Source organism: Calonectris borealis, chromosome 8 (genome assembly GCF_964195595.1).
Source record: "Calonectris borealis chromosome 8, bCalBor7.hap1.2, whole genome shotgun sequence".
In the NCBI taxonomy this organism is placed as follows: domain Eukaryota; kingdom Metazoa; phylum Chordata; class Aves; order Procellariiformes; family Procellariidae; genus Calonectris; species Calonectris borealis.
The window spans coordinates 12,401,615-12,415,898 of record NC_134319.1 but is presented as its reverse complement, the minus strand read 5'-3'; the positions used below and the strand labels follow the sequence as shown (position 1 = coordinate 12,415,898).

Here is a 14,284-nt window from a genome sequence, read left to right as displayed (position 1 = left end):
TGGGCTACCAAAAGCAGATGCACTGAAAAGCTCATGGACTCACTGTAGACTTGAAACTTCTTTTGTGAAAAGTGCAAAAATTATCTGCAATTCATGTTTGCATCAAGGGAGGAACCGACAGAAAAAGGCAGTAGACATAACTTCATAAATGACTGCTTTAAAGTGGTGTTAGAAGTAACAGAGGAGTCGGGGAGAGCATCAGGAGACTTCACCCTGATGGTTGGAAAGGACAGAGATAAAGTGGAAACTGGCAGAAATCAAGTTGAATTAGATCTTGCAAAGGAAAATAAAACAAGCACTGCACAGTCCCACTGCCAAACAAATAATATGGAAACAAGGAAAGAATTACGAGGGCTGTGGCATCCAGGGAGGTGAAGGAAGCAGAAGGCGTAGGGATTAAATAGCCAAAGTGGGAACCACGTGAATGAATATATTACCTCCATAAGGATGGTATGATGAATGTGAGGGAAAGGGTGGCTTACAGCGAGAAGTTCATAGAAACAGAAAATGACAGGGTCAGCAGTGAAAGGCAAAAGCCGTTGGAACTAATGCACTAGGTGTGAGAGCCTGAGCGATCTCTGTTCCAACCGCTGTACTATTGAGCTAATTAAGCTGCAAGTGCAGAGGAAAAGGTCCTCAATAAATCTATCAGGTTACACATGGTTCCACAGCATTAGATTGTAGTGGACATAACACCTCTTTTCCCTTTCTTTTTTGGGGGGATGGGAGCAAGGCAAGGAAAATAATCCTGTCAAATTCAGACCTCTTAATCTGACCTTAGAGGTACTGTTCAGAACTTCAGAGCAGAGTTTAAATGAAAGAATAATTAAATCCTGAAAGTAAACACAGTATGGATTTACCAAAGGCAGGTTACAAAAACTCATTTAATATCTTTATTTGATTTAAAAGAAAATTCATTCTGGGGACAGAGGAAGTGTAGTAGCTCAGTCTGTCTGAAGTGCAGTTAAGCGTGTGGTACTGTGCCGTGTGAGATATTATTAGTTAAGCTTCAGAAGCTACGGTTTGGTGCAACACCTGTATGTGAATAGTCTCTCTAAAGGAGAACACAAAGAGCAGCACTGAATGGACAGCTGGGAGTTCCCCCACAGGAGGTCATGTTTAGTGTTTGCTTTAATGATTTTTGGCACAGAAGGCAATGGTGTGCAAGTGGAATTTGTGATGATACAAAACCAGGTGTGGTCAATACAAAGGAGGATCAAAATACCATCCAGGAAGACCATGAGCACCTGGGGAACAGGAGTTAACTGGGTGGCATGAAACCTAAGAGTATGAATGGAAGGTCATGCTGTTTGGGGCAATTACAGAAATTTTGACACTAAGCTGGGAAAGCATTATTTGGCAATGGTAGAGGAGGAAAATGCTTAGATAGGTATGAATAAATCACAGGATAAATGAGAGTGCCAGGCTGTTACTGTGAAAAAAAGGCAAATACAGCTCTGGAAAGACTTGAGGAAAGGACTTCTTATAGAGACAGGGAATTGCCTCTGTCTGAGGCAATGGTGAGCCCTTTTTCTGCTTCTCGAGAAGTAAATTTGGAGTAAATAGGGACAGAGGAAGCTACGACACTTCTGGGAAATTTCCCAGTTTTCATAGAGGAAATGAACAGCCTCTTTTGGTAGAAGGAAAAAGAAAACATGGCTTGTTTAGCTTGGTAAAATGAAGACCGAGAAGAGATACAATTGCTCTCTCTGTATGTATTAAGAATAAGCAGGAGCTAAAAGAGCTGTTTAAAGTTTCAAGTTGGTATAAGAATAACTGGGCTTAAAGGAGCTGTGAGTAAATCTTTCCTAAACATGAAAAGAGGAGGGTGCACAGCCCTCCCTTTTGTTTCAGTACATGTTTCTTGAAAAATAAGCAGCTCTAGAGACAAGTGCAGTGCAGTGCAGGTTAAAGGTAGAGATAAATTAGCACCAGTGGAAACTGGAAACCGACTGTTACCAGTGAAGTAGCACTTCTTGCTGCTGCTGTGGTTGCTGTGCAGGTTTTCAGGGAGAAATGCTGCTGACTTGCAGAAATATGGAGGATGTAACAGAACTGAGAAACCTTCTGCTTTACAACTTACTGGTTTTCTTGAATGCATTCCTCATTGACTTCACTCTCTCTGATTTTATCTTCCTGTATTTTAAGATATTGCAATATACTTGATAAGACTAATGTGCTCTGAAGCTGAGGCATTCCCCGATTGTAATTGATTACAGATGGGGAGCTTACCTTCCTCCTGGGTTGGTATCTGAAACATTTTCTTAGTCTTAAAATATTCTACTTGGCTTCTCTTGAAGGGACAGAGGATGTTTTGTGCTTCCTTGTGGAGTCGTCAGGAAAAAAAGGACGGGTGGTTTGGGGCTGCTGCATTTGCATAACCCTGAAAGGTGGCTTTAACTGGTGATAAATTTTGGTCTAATAACTGTGACCAATCAATCACACATCAGACCCACTACCACCTCTCTGGGATAGACAGCCATAACAGTGCATCTGCTTGTGGAGCGACTCTCCTCCTGCTGTTTCTCTCTCCGCTGAAAAGAGCAAATATCTACTAATCATAGAGAGACCCGAAGCAAAGGAAATCCCAGCCTGATCCCCAAACAGCAAGAAGGGCTCTGGTGCCTCCTGGGACATTCCTGGTGGAGCTTCCAGAAGTTCATTACTCCAGCCGTGGGCTCAGACAAGCAGCCCATTTGTTTGCACAAGTGGAAACAAACGGTTGGACTCAATGATCTTAAGGGTCTTTCCCAACCTAAATGATTCTGTGATTCTAAGCTGTACCAGCCACCTGCTCGATGCGAGCAGCGGAGGTGGGAGAGGGCAGAGCCAGTCTGCCAGGTCACAGGAACAGTGGTGGTAGTGACGTGCGGGGACAAGAAGGTGGAGGTGTCAGTGAATGCTCCGAGCTGCTCTGTTGCTGTCTGGAGGTGCAGATTCATGAGAGAAGAGCTGGAGTTTTCTGCTTGTGATGCTGAGGTGTAGCTTCAGGACTCGGGGCAGGAGCTTTGTGAATGTGAATAATCTGGCATACAGGAGTAGGAAATGAGGCAGTAATGGCTCGGTGTGCACGGGAAGAGAGGGTCAAGGCAGTCAGAAGGGACAGTGAGCATCTTGCCAGCACAGCCAAAGCGCATCCAGCGTCCGAGGGCGGGAGAAGGCTTCTTTGCAGTAGTAGCAGGAATAAACCACCAGCGTCACAACTGCTTCATGTAATCCTTCTCCAGATGTGGATCCTGCTCACAACGCTCTGCTTAAAATGCCTAAATGAGCACTCTGACAGCACAGTCCTGTCTGTGGGAACACAGGTGGCAGAAGCATTGCCTCTTTCTTACCATCCTGCTGCAGCTCAGGACAATGCGTCAGCTGAAGGATTTCCAGGACAACTTGCCCGCAAGCTTGGTTGCACAGAGCACCTGTGCTTACCCAGTGAGGGGTGGCAAAAGAGAACTTCCCCTTACAACAGCCATAACGTGGTCCTGGCGCCAAAGCAAACTGAGCCTGCCAAGGCCTGGCTTTTCATGAGACCCTGCAGCCGGCTCACAGAGCCCTCCTGCCTGCCGGGCCGTGCCGGCAGTGTGTGCTACCCAGGCTGTGCTCCCCAGGGTGCTGTTTAGGGTGTATTTTCTTCCCTTTCCCTTGTTGGGGCAATGGGAGCGAGGTGCCTGCCTCTCTCCGGCAGTTTTGAGAAATCTGCTCCAGCTCTTCTCCCCACTGCGGCTGCTGGGGCTGGAATGCAGCTTCCTTTGCCTCATTAGCTCTGTCTGTCAGTGGGGTGAGTCCCTCTCCTGTAATCAGTAACCGGAGCTGGTGTCAAAGACATGCCTCATCCCTCCTGCCTGTGTTGCTGTCGGGCGGGGGGAGCAGCACCGCACCGCACCGAGCGAACACTCTGCTAATGCTCTTTTGGAGGGGATGAAAGCCCATCCTTACCAGGGAATCCTCCTCCTCTGTGGTCCTGCATTCAACCACAAAACACTTGAGAGTACTGCCGCAGACACTGCTGAGATCCATGGATCAAATGGGAGGCTGAATTCCCTTACATGTGGCTTTCTGCTTGGAAGGAGGAGTTTGTGGCAGTGTCCAGGGTATAGAGCAGCCTGGATGCTGAACAGCCAGAGGTTTATAGGTCTTGCCAGCAGCCTTGCAGTCAGTGCTCGAGCCAGACCTAGCCGTAATGTGAGAGACTGCAATTGTATTGCCCAAAATTTTATTATCTACCTCCTGTACTTAAATTCCTGCTCCACTTGTACCATTCACAAAGCAGATTTCTCCTTGCCGTCAGATAAGGCACTTGGATGTGGCCTGCAGTGAGGTTTTAGGTGGTTTGAGTTTGCCTAGAAGTGGCTGCTTCCTCAGTTACCGACCATACCGAGGGATGCAAGCAGGTTGTACTGGGTGAAATCAGTTGACTTCTCATACTGTTTGATGAGGCTTAAAGACGTGAAAGATGGATTAGCTTGTGCTATGATGTGTCAGGCACATCAGGCTCCCTGGCGCTCCAGATAGGCTTTGAACAACAAGCCCAGCCAGATGTAAGTGAATGCATCAAGACCTGGTATTCCCAGCGTGGCCTTTGTGCCAGCAGACAGCTGCTCACTGCCTGTTGGCAGGAGCACACACGCACACGTGGCTGCCTCTGCCGGTGCCGTGCATTCCTAGCAAGGAGCTATGTTGTCAGAAGAGACGCTGCTGCATGGCGGGGGCCAAGCCCGGGACCCCCCGCTGACATGGCACATGTAGGACTGTTTCCAGCACATTGGGAGATCCTGGCTCTCTGGCTCCAAGTGACAGGCACACGCAGCCTTGCTCTCCCAGCTCCCTCTGCTCTGCACCACCATCGCTGTCACTGCTGCTTTCTGAAATTCATACTTTTTTCCTTTTACGAGCCAGCTTTCTTCCCAGTGCCAGTTTTCAGTTTCTGCTTTTTGCTAGCAGAAGCCAGGCACTGAGTTGTTTCTAGGCAGCATCTTTTCAGTTTAGAGACGGAGTCTTCTGCGTTTTCAGAGTCCCAAAGAGCACCAGCAGAGTTTACCACGTGTGGCCCTGTTGTTCCTGGTGCTGGTGCACCCTTTGCAGCATTCAGGTAACTGTCACTGGAAGCAGAGGAAGTCAAAGACTTCTTTTGAACACAGGTTACAAAGTAATACCTGCCTGAACTTTCCTTAGCAGCTTTAACTGTTGTCATTCCTGTGCACTGAGGGGATGGAAGTGGCACAGTAGCAGCAAGAGACGTATTTCCAAAATGTGCTGGAGATCCAGAGAGGGACCTTCAGTTCCTTGGACCTCTTGGCAGCAGGCTCCACGCCATGACCAGAGCTGTCTGTGCCACACAGTCAGCAGTCGTGGCTGAGAGCTGCTTGTTCTGGACAGGACAAGACATCCACAGATGACGGGAGAGCCACATGCACATGTGTGATGGGTGCAACGAGTGCTTTGCAGGGAGGTGCCCACGGTTTTGCAGTTGGTAAACTGGGTTTAGATACCTATGACAAAGTGCCCTCAGAGGGCTTGTTGTGCTGGTGCTTTGTTGGTTGAGGTCATTTCAGGGAGGCTCCTGTAGAGTGATTTTATCATGGTCCAGATCATATTTAGAGCTCAGATTTCCTGCTGGCCAGAGCACTGTGCTGGAGACCTGGATTCATTTACTGGGATTCTTGCCCTGTTGGGAAATTTTGGGGAAAGTTGCTCTTCCCTGCTCTGCCTTGATCTCCCCAGGGGACAAACCACTTACTGCTTTCATTAAGTGCTTTAATAGTACCAGCACAGGGGGGTGATGGCAGATGCTCTGGTCGCAGCTAAAGCCTGCTCTAGGGAACACATCTGGGTGGGCTGACACCAGCTATAGCAATCATTGCTCTGAAGTGCCTGCCTGGGAGATGGGACCATTTCACCCTTCACATTGTATTAGTGTAACCTTTAGCTTGTGATTTCCTCTTGATAGGGCTAGCGGAGGCAAGAGCTGGCCTTGATGGGGCTGGTCTTGGGGCTTTTCAGCTGCATGGACCCCCATGCGTTCCCCAGAGACCTCCCTTGGCAGGGAACTGTATGTGGGTACGACATGTCCTGCCACCGTGTTCTCTGCCAGCTCTGTTCCCTGGCACACATCACTCTTGGACTCTTGTGTGCTGTGGCTTGGGAGGGCATTGTAACCAGCTACATCGGCCCAAGGTACCTGGGTTGCCCAGATCTCACCATGCCAAAAAAACTTCACCCAGCCCATGGGCAGACCTCCTACCTCAGGTACACAGGTCTGACCCAGCTGGCTGTATCGGCTTTAGATAAGAGAAGGCCCTTGGTCTCCCAGGGTTCTTCTGGTCTGCAGTGGGGTCTGTCTCCTTGGCAGAAGCCACTGCCCTGCCCCAGCTGGAATCTCCCGCAACGTGGGGAATGGGAGCATGCTTGGCCAGGATAGCTGCTCACCTCCTGTCTTTCCCATTTCCTTCCAGTCCTGGACGCACAATATCCAGCGGGAGAAGGAGTTCCTGCGGAAGCTGGTGAAAGCCCGAGTCATCACTGACCTAACCAGTGGGATTTGAGTGGCTGCAGCCACTGCCTCCAAGGGAGGAGACAAAGATGCACGCTGCAGCTCTGGGAGCAGGCACTGGGAGCAGGCCCCCGCAAGAATCCCACCTCACTGAAGACACACAGAGATGCCCAGGTGCTCTGGGAAGACCCTCTCACATTGCCAGTCTGCACGAGGGTTGCATCTGCTGCCTCCGGGCCTAGAGCTGGCAGGAGGTGGGCAAGGGACTGAGTGGGCCGTTCTTGAACTCTGCATTGCAGATGGATCTTCTGTGTCCTGAATTAAACAGGAAAGACTCAGGAGGGAGAAGAAAGGTTTGTGAATAAAACAATTTGTGCCAAATGGGAGGTGACGCTGCCCCGAGGCAGCAATGCCTGAATGTACAAAGTATTATTTTTTAAAAGAAACTCTGCTGGAATCGTACTAGAAATACCAAGGTGCAAGGCAAAGTCTGCTTGTGCACAGCCCTGCAAAAAGCCTGGCCTCTCCATGCTCCACCTGTGTTGTCACCGGCCTCAGACCTTTCCCCAGGAAAACAAATCCGTCCAAAAGTTCAGTGTCATTGGTGCTGCTATAATTTGAAGGCAGAATAATGGCTTTCCCTCATTCTCCACTTGGAGCTTGTGGATGGAGATGAGCATGGGTTTGTTTTTCTGCACTTTTCCTTGCTTCCCGCATAGAGGCGGCAGCAGCAGCCACTTACTTGGCTGCATTTTCCATAACCGTTTGCCCTGCTCTGCCTCTGCCCTGACCCCAAGGTGGAGCGGGGAGCTGATGGCTTTCTCTGCCTGCAGCAGACCCTCCCCACCTTCCTGCCGGTCACGGCGCTGAGGAACCTGCCTCGTTGTGCTCAAGGCTTTCAGGCCTCTTGGTTTGTGCCTGCTGTGCAGGGCTGCCGTGGAGTCCATGCAGATTGGTGTCACCATTTCTGGACAGCATCTCGCTTTATTTTTGTGTGGGAGAGGAGTAATTTATTCTCTGGAAGGAGGTCAGATCTTGCGCGGAGATCTGAAGCTTTACAATTCGAGAGCAGGCCACCGAAGATGTTTGTTTTACTTTCCAGACTCGATCATGTTCCCTATTTAAGCGATGTGTGACCTCAGTGATGATGGAGCCTGCTGGCACGGGTGGGGGCCTGCTGGGAACCCTCACCTTCTGCTCGACCCCTGCTCACTGCGTTTCCAAGCTCCTCCCGTGCTGCTCTAGCACTGCTGCTCCTCCTGCTCTCAGGAGCATGTCCCTTCCTTTGCCGTCTTGGTCCCAAGATGCAGTATTTGCACATTTGATTTGTATACGTATTTCAGAGGAGCTGGAATAAACTGAGCAGCATGGCTGAGTGTGAGGACAGTGGGGTGGTTTCATCCACCTGGAGAGCTTGGGCAGAAGGGCGATTGCCAGGGGAATGGTTACAGGTGGAAATCGGCTCCCATGCTCTCCTAGCCTGGAGCAGGCGGGACTGCGCCCATGGGCATTGTCCTGAGCTGAGTCCCTGTGTGTTGGGGACCGGCGTGCAGCCAGCCAGTGCTGGGGTCAGTGGAGGGGGGATCCGGGAAGGATGCTGGCTGGGCTCATGGTCCTGGTGCTGCATCTGATGTAGCCCAAGGATTGCCTTGCTCTGAGCTGAAGGGAGAACATGGCCCTAACATGGACAAGGGATGCTCACAGCAGGGCTTGCATGGTTCCCCTGGGTTGCCTCTGTTCCCGCTGACTTGCAGGGGGCTGTGGCTCTGGGGCTGAGACCCCAGAGAGGACGTGCAGGAGGAGCAGGCAATGATCCAGGCCTGGGACAAGGAGCAAACTGTATGGAATGGTTTGAGACCAGGCTGCAAGCAGAGGCACTCTCAGGACATGATGCTGGGGTGCTGCCCCCAGACTGGCATGGGATGTGCCCCTCAGGAGCCTCTCCTGCATGGTGCGCCCATAGCCAAGGAGCTTACTCAGGGGCAAGTCCTGTCCAGCTTCTGGTCGTGGCTGCTGCTTGCCTTGTAGTCTGGGAGCTCAAAGATCCTCCCTCTTCCAGGCTGCAGAGAACAGATGCTGGGAGGCTTTCCTTTCCCTTTCTCCTTCCTATGTCCCTTCCCCTGTCCCTCTGGCCTCCCAGCCAGGTGGTCCCTGCCCCCCCCCCCCGGTACATGCCTCCCCCCAGGATGCTCTGTGAGGTTTCCAGCATGGAGAGCTGGGGTTTCCAGCAGGTTTTTGAGCATATGCTGTAGCAGATACTCCTTTGAATATTCTTCCCCAATTTGTTTTTCCTGCTCAAGGAGCCCAAGGGACTGGATTTCCATGGCTCTCGCCAGGTGACACTCCCTTTGCAGTTCCTGTCTGTCAGCTCGGACTTGGGACCATCGTCCGTAGAGTCCCTGTCACGGTGGCAGTGGGGGTGCCTGGGGTGGACCTGGTTGAGGTTGTGGCTGGGGAAGGGTGAGCACCCGCCCTCCACCTTGGTGCTTGAACTGGGTCTTTAACCAGCTGCTGTGGGAGCCCTGGGGCAGTGACAGGGTGATGGGCCACATCCATATGCTACAGTGAGCTGAGATGCCAGAGAGCGTGGCTGCAGCCAGGAGGAGAAGGAGGGGGGTGAAGAGGCTTTGGTGTCCATGCTGGGCTCCTCTCCAGCCCCTAGGGGAAGCACTCCCATGGAGACTTGTGATGGCATTAATTTGATTTAGTCCGTTTCATTGAGCACTACAAAGCTATGGGGCACCTTTGTTTTCCAGCTCGCTGGCTTCAGGTCCAAGGAGAGACCATGGCCCCTGCTCTGCTTTCGCTGGCGTCCCAGCTCCCCACCACAGCCAGGGACAGGTCCTGATGGGAAGCTGTCACTGCAGACCAGGGAGGTGACTCCAAGCCCTTCCCTCCACCTTGGTGGGGGTCTCCAGGCGGAAGATAGTGTGTGGCCCAGGGTGACTGTGGTGGGTCAGGACCACCTGCAAGCAGAAGGAAAGAGAGGATGGGGGGGGTTGTTTGCGGGCCAAAGGCTCCCCTCTAACTGTCCCATTTGGCATTGGTGGGGCAAGCACACCCACGGAGCAGCCCTACGGCCGGGCGATGGGGGTGCGCACCCCAGCCCCGGAGGCAGTGCGCAGCGCTGGGTTTCGCTCCTGGATGCTGTTCCTTTGGCTGCCTCCCCGCGTGCACCTGCAGCCACCTCCCGCCCTCCGAAACGCTGCAGTCCTGCCAGCTCGGAGCGGTGCACGCGGGTCAGAGCAGGGTCAGTGGGACGGATGCGAGTCTTGGCCTCTCCCTCGCAGTGACTCACCTTTTCAGCTCGGAAGGGAGAGCCCAGGGGAATTCTCCACAGCCTAAATATAGAGCGGGGTTGCCTGGCGCCTCTGACGCACTGCGGTGCAGAAAGGCCACTCGGGTGGCAGGGAACCTGCCTAGGGAGAGGCCGGGGAAGCGCAGGGCGGTCGGGGAGCCAGCTCCCGCAGCGGGGTTTTGCTCCAGCCGGTGCAGAGAGCAGGTCTGGGGAGCTGCAGGCCAGCCAGCACGGGGGAGAGGGGGCTGCCAGAGAGCTGCTGCTGCGCCGACCACACCATGAGCACGGGCTGCTCGTGCATTTGTGGCGTGCAGCCCTCCCGAGGGCCCACCACACTGGCGTCGGGCTCCCTCCACCAGCTCACCCCATTAGGGCCGGCCATGCTGTGGCCTCAAGCTCAAACGTGCCAAACGGAGGCACCACGGCCAGGGAGCACAAGGCAGCAGCGGGATCCTCTGTGGCCCAGCATCCCTCAGCCCAGCATCTCTGGGCTTCCAGCGTCTCCTTTTCCTAGGAGGGAGCAGCGGGGAGGCCCTGTCCCGCCGTGCTGCTTTACCCCTCAGTGCGGGCGCTGCTGGGAGGGGGGGAAGGTGTCAGGACAGGGCTATCTGTCTGTATCAAACAGGGGCAGGCCGGCTGGGAACGGGCAACACCAGGGGACAAGCAAGGGCTTCCAGACTGCCTGGCAGGGAGGCGGCCGCCATGCTGAGCTCCACCGGCACCAGCACGGCACGTGCCATTGGCCCAGGTGTGCATCGCACGCAGTATTAGAGACGTCCTTCGGTGTGGGTGAGCTGGGCCGCTACCCAGCCCCTCCGGGCACCGGCTCCTTGCACAGCCTGCACAGGGACTCGCTCCAAAGGCCAGTGCACTCACCGGTACTGTACCAAGCTGAGATGCAAGAACTCAATGAGTTTTTAAAATTAGTTTTCGTTTCTGCGATTTTTTTTAAATTTTCCCTCTAGGCAGGGAGGGCAAGAGTCTTGCAGGCTCCTCCAAGCCAGCTTATGTCACATCAATTCAGTCATATCACAGAAGCAATAAAGCTATCAAACAAGCTTGGCTGGCCTCTTTCTTCTGCTGCCTTTGGCCTTTTTTAGGGGAGGCAGCGGGAGTCCCCTGCTCGGGCTGTCCCCAGCCTGGTTTCACTGCTGACTCCTCCAGCACAGTCACCCAGAGGCAGCCGCCGGGAGCTGCAGCTGGCCGATGCCACTGGCCTGGCGCTGGGGACAGGAGAGGGCTGTGCTCCTCCTTGCTAGTGACCTAAGGGGTGGGAGAGGGGCTTGCGGGTTGGGTGCATGTCATGTTGGGGGGCAAAGGGGTGGGGACTTGTCCTGCCCGGGACGGGCTGCCTGTGACTCCGCATGCTCTCTCGGGGACTCCCTGCCAGCAGGGTGGCTTCCCGCTGAGGGTCACAGCAGCAATCGGGCTGGGCGTGGCCCCGACAAAGGCAGATGTCCATCCAAGTGACCTTCTCGCTGTAGCGTCCAGGAAGGACGTGGTTTAGGAAGCCGGGGGCTGAGGCTGTGACCGGGCTCCGACACCTGCCAGGTCCCAGTGGGAGGACTGTAACCCCTGCGGCAAACCCCGGTGATACCACAGGGCTTCCAAAGCCACAGGATGAGTCGGGGACAGTCCCATCGCCCCAGGGAACTGGGTGGCTGCTTCCAGGTGGGTGGCCGGTCTGCCACACCTGCCAGCTCCTAAACACAAGGGGTGACTTCCTTCCAGAACCAATGGGACACCGCAGAGGCAACTGCCCAACCCTCCCCCGTGCATGGCTGCAAGTTCCAGATCGCTCCCAGAAAGGAGATGCTGGAGCATCTCCTCTCCTCCCAGCCTTTAAAGAGCAGGGCCACCACTGCCATCGGGCTAGGCCAGCCCCAGGGGTGGCCCGTGTCCCATCCTGGCTTTGGGAGGGCTGCGGAGGAGGAGAGCGCAGAGCCTGGGACCGGGGCACATGGGCACAGCCTGTGGGAGGTTCAGGTCAGCAGAGACAAAGACACTTGTCTGGAGCAGGCGTCCCCGAAGGAGCCACATCACCGCTGAGATGGGGACAATGCAACTGGTTGGTCCGTCTGCGTCACAGCTCTCTCCACATGTGTTTTGTCACACCCAGCCATGGCCTTGCACAGGCACGGCAGCAGCCATGGTGTGCTCAGTCCTGCCGTCTGTCTGGACTGCATCACCCCCATCCCGCCTCGCGCAAGGGTGGCACCTTCAGGGACAGACGTCACAGCGGGCCCTGGCCCTGCAGGGCTCATTCCAGGCCAGACGAGGGGCACGGGGACACCCCAGCCCTGGGGGTGCAGGAGCACAGGCTGATGCAGGTGGTGCCTTAGGGGGCACCAAGCCAGCCACTGCCAACAGGAGCAGGTCACCCATCTGTCTGGAGACCCATGGGGCTGGGGACCCTGCCCTGCACCCCAGCACCCTGTGGGGCCTGGCGCACGCTTAGCACTCCCAAGGGCAGAGCCGATACTCCTGGGAGCCCAAGGGGAGAGAGCAGCGCCCAGATTCAGGCACAGCGCTGGGACATGCCACCTCCTGCCACTGCGATCTTGGGGGGGACAGGGAGGAGGTGCCTCTGGCAGGACATTAGCGGGGCTGACAGCAACAGCAGGGTCACATCTCCCAGGACAAGGGCCAGAGGAGGGAGCCAGGGCCCCCAGGTGTCTGGGGTAGCAGCCACGAAGGGGGCACATCTGGAAGAGGACAGAGGCCAGGCTTTGCACAGCTTTGCACAGCCACGCCTTTCACAGGACCGGGGGACGCCGTGGGCCCACCTGTATGGGGGTCCCTTGGATATCCCCCTGTGCCGTGCCCCTCACAGCCCCCTGCCCCCCACCAGCGTCACACCCACAGCAGCTCCCGGCTGTGCCCTGGGGACATGAGGACCAGCCCAACCCGCAGGAAGGTGGGAGGGGGCAACTCCTGGGGTGAGCCAGCACCTGGGGCTGCCTCCAAGCCCCGAGGGCTGTCCCCTCCTGGGGCAGCTCCCTCTGCATGGGTAGGGCTGTGGCCAGTCCCGGCCCTGCGGGGACAGCCAGGCAACGTGGAGCAAGACATGCCACTCACACGGAAACTTTCCAAGCAGGCAGCCCTGTTAGTCTGCAGCCCTGCAAAGCTGAGGATCCTGTTCCTTGTCCCCTGTCCCCGTCCCCTGGCTCATTCCCCACCCCAGGGATGCTCCTGTGCCTCCAAACCTCTGCTGAGCTGAGGCATCCAGGGCATCACCTCTACCAGCTCCCATGAGGGCATCACGGATGGGAGCAGCCTCAGGCCACGGCCATGGGGCAGTGCAGCCCCACGGCAGAGGCCACCCTCCCACGCAGTCCCACTAGCCGGCGTGAAGCCACCCACAGCCACAGGCTTGGCCAAGCTGCCTGTGCTGAGAGCAGGGGGGGACCAGGGCCACTTGGTGCCACACCAGGGCAAGGGCAGCAGCTCGGGGCCACGTGCCGCCTCCACCATCCCTGCTAGCGGTGGCGGGGACGGCTTAGTCGGCGCCGCCTGTGTCAGCACATTCCCCGGCAGGTGATGCCGCAGGAGGGACGCGAGAGTTGTCATCCCTGCACTGGATAATCCAACGAGATGAGATGAGATGAGACAAGATGAGGTGGCCAGCTCCGCCGGTGGCTCGCACACGCCGGCCGGCCCTCCCTGCCGCAGGACCGTGGGGTCCGGGCTGCCGTGCGGCGGGGAAGCAGTTAACGCCAGGCGGGGGGCCCGGGTGCCGGGGCAGACCCCACGGGCGACCCGGGGTCGGTGTGCAGCCGCGGCACAGCCGGCGATCGAGCGGCTGGCCCCGCTCCAGCCGGGGAGTTATATAAGCCCGGGGAGGTTGCGCCGAGGCGGTTGAGCGCTGCCGGGGCAGATGACACGGCAGGCGGCATCCCGGGGCGCGCAGCCCGCCCAGACACCTCCGGACCCCGCCGCAGGCAGGGCCCGGGGGGCCGGCGGGCCATGAGGGCCGGCCCCGGGGGGGCTTGCCCGGCCTGGGCTGTGCCCCGGCGGCCGGCTCCGGCCAGGGGAGCACGTGTGAAGCGGGGCCGAGCGGAGGCGGCCCTGGGATTTGGCACGTTCGCAAGGAGCACTCGAGAGCCCCGGGATGGACGTGGAGGGCCCTGGGCGGTGACGTAAGGACTCGCACGGGCTCGGCGCGGCTCGCCAGCCGGCCCCCATGTCCCCGGGGCCTGCGACGGCCCCGGCGGAGGGAGGCAGGGAGACGGCAGAGGTAAGGAGCCCGGCGGCGGGTGGCCCCGCCGCGGTGGACCTGGCCGCGGGGCGCCCGTGGGCTGTGGCCGCGGGGCGCGGGCGGGCTGGGGGGCAGGGCAGGGAGGCCGGACTCCTCCTCCGGCGAGGCCGGACGTGAACGCCAGGCACACCGGTGGCCCGCGGTGGCTGGGGGTGCGTGGGACGCCGGCCAGCCCCGCTGCAGCCCAGGCGCTGCCGGGGTGGCCCCCGCCCTGCCCCCCCAAATCCATCCCCGCCGGGTC

The 14,284-nt window shown here is 56.6% G+C and overlaps 1 protein-coding gene across 3 annotated transcripts in view; it reads left to right on the top strand.

The window, feature by feature from the left end:
* Window positions 1–10,843, top strand: part of ST3GAL3 (ST3 beta-galactoside alpha-2,3-sialyltransferase 3) — a 187,123-nt gene extending 176,280 nt beyond the window's left edge. For all 3 annotated transcript variants that reach the window (XM_075155987.1, XM_075155986.1, XM_075155988.1), the window contains one exon: window positions 6,450–10,843. In XM_075155987.1, the coding sequence (XP_075012088.1) occupies window positions 6,450–6,539 (90 nt within the window). In that variant the 3' untranslated portion in view covers window positions 6,540–10,843. The remainder of the gene's footprint in view (window positions 1–6,449) is intronic.
* The last annotated feature ends 3,441 nt before the right edge of the window (window positions 10,844–14,284 follow it).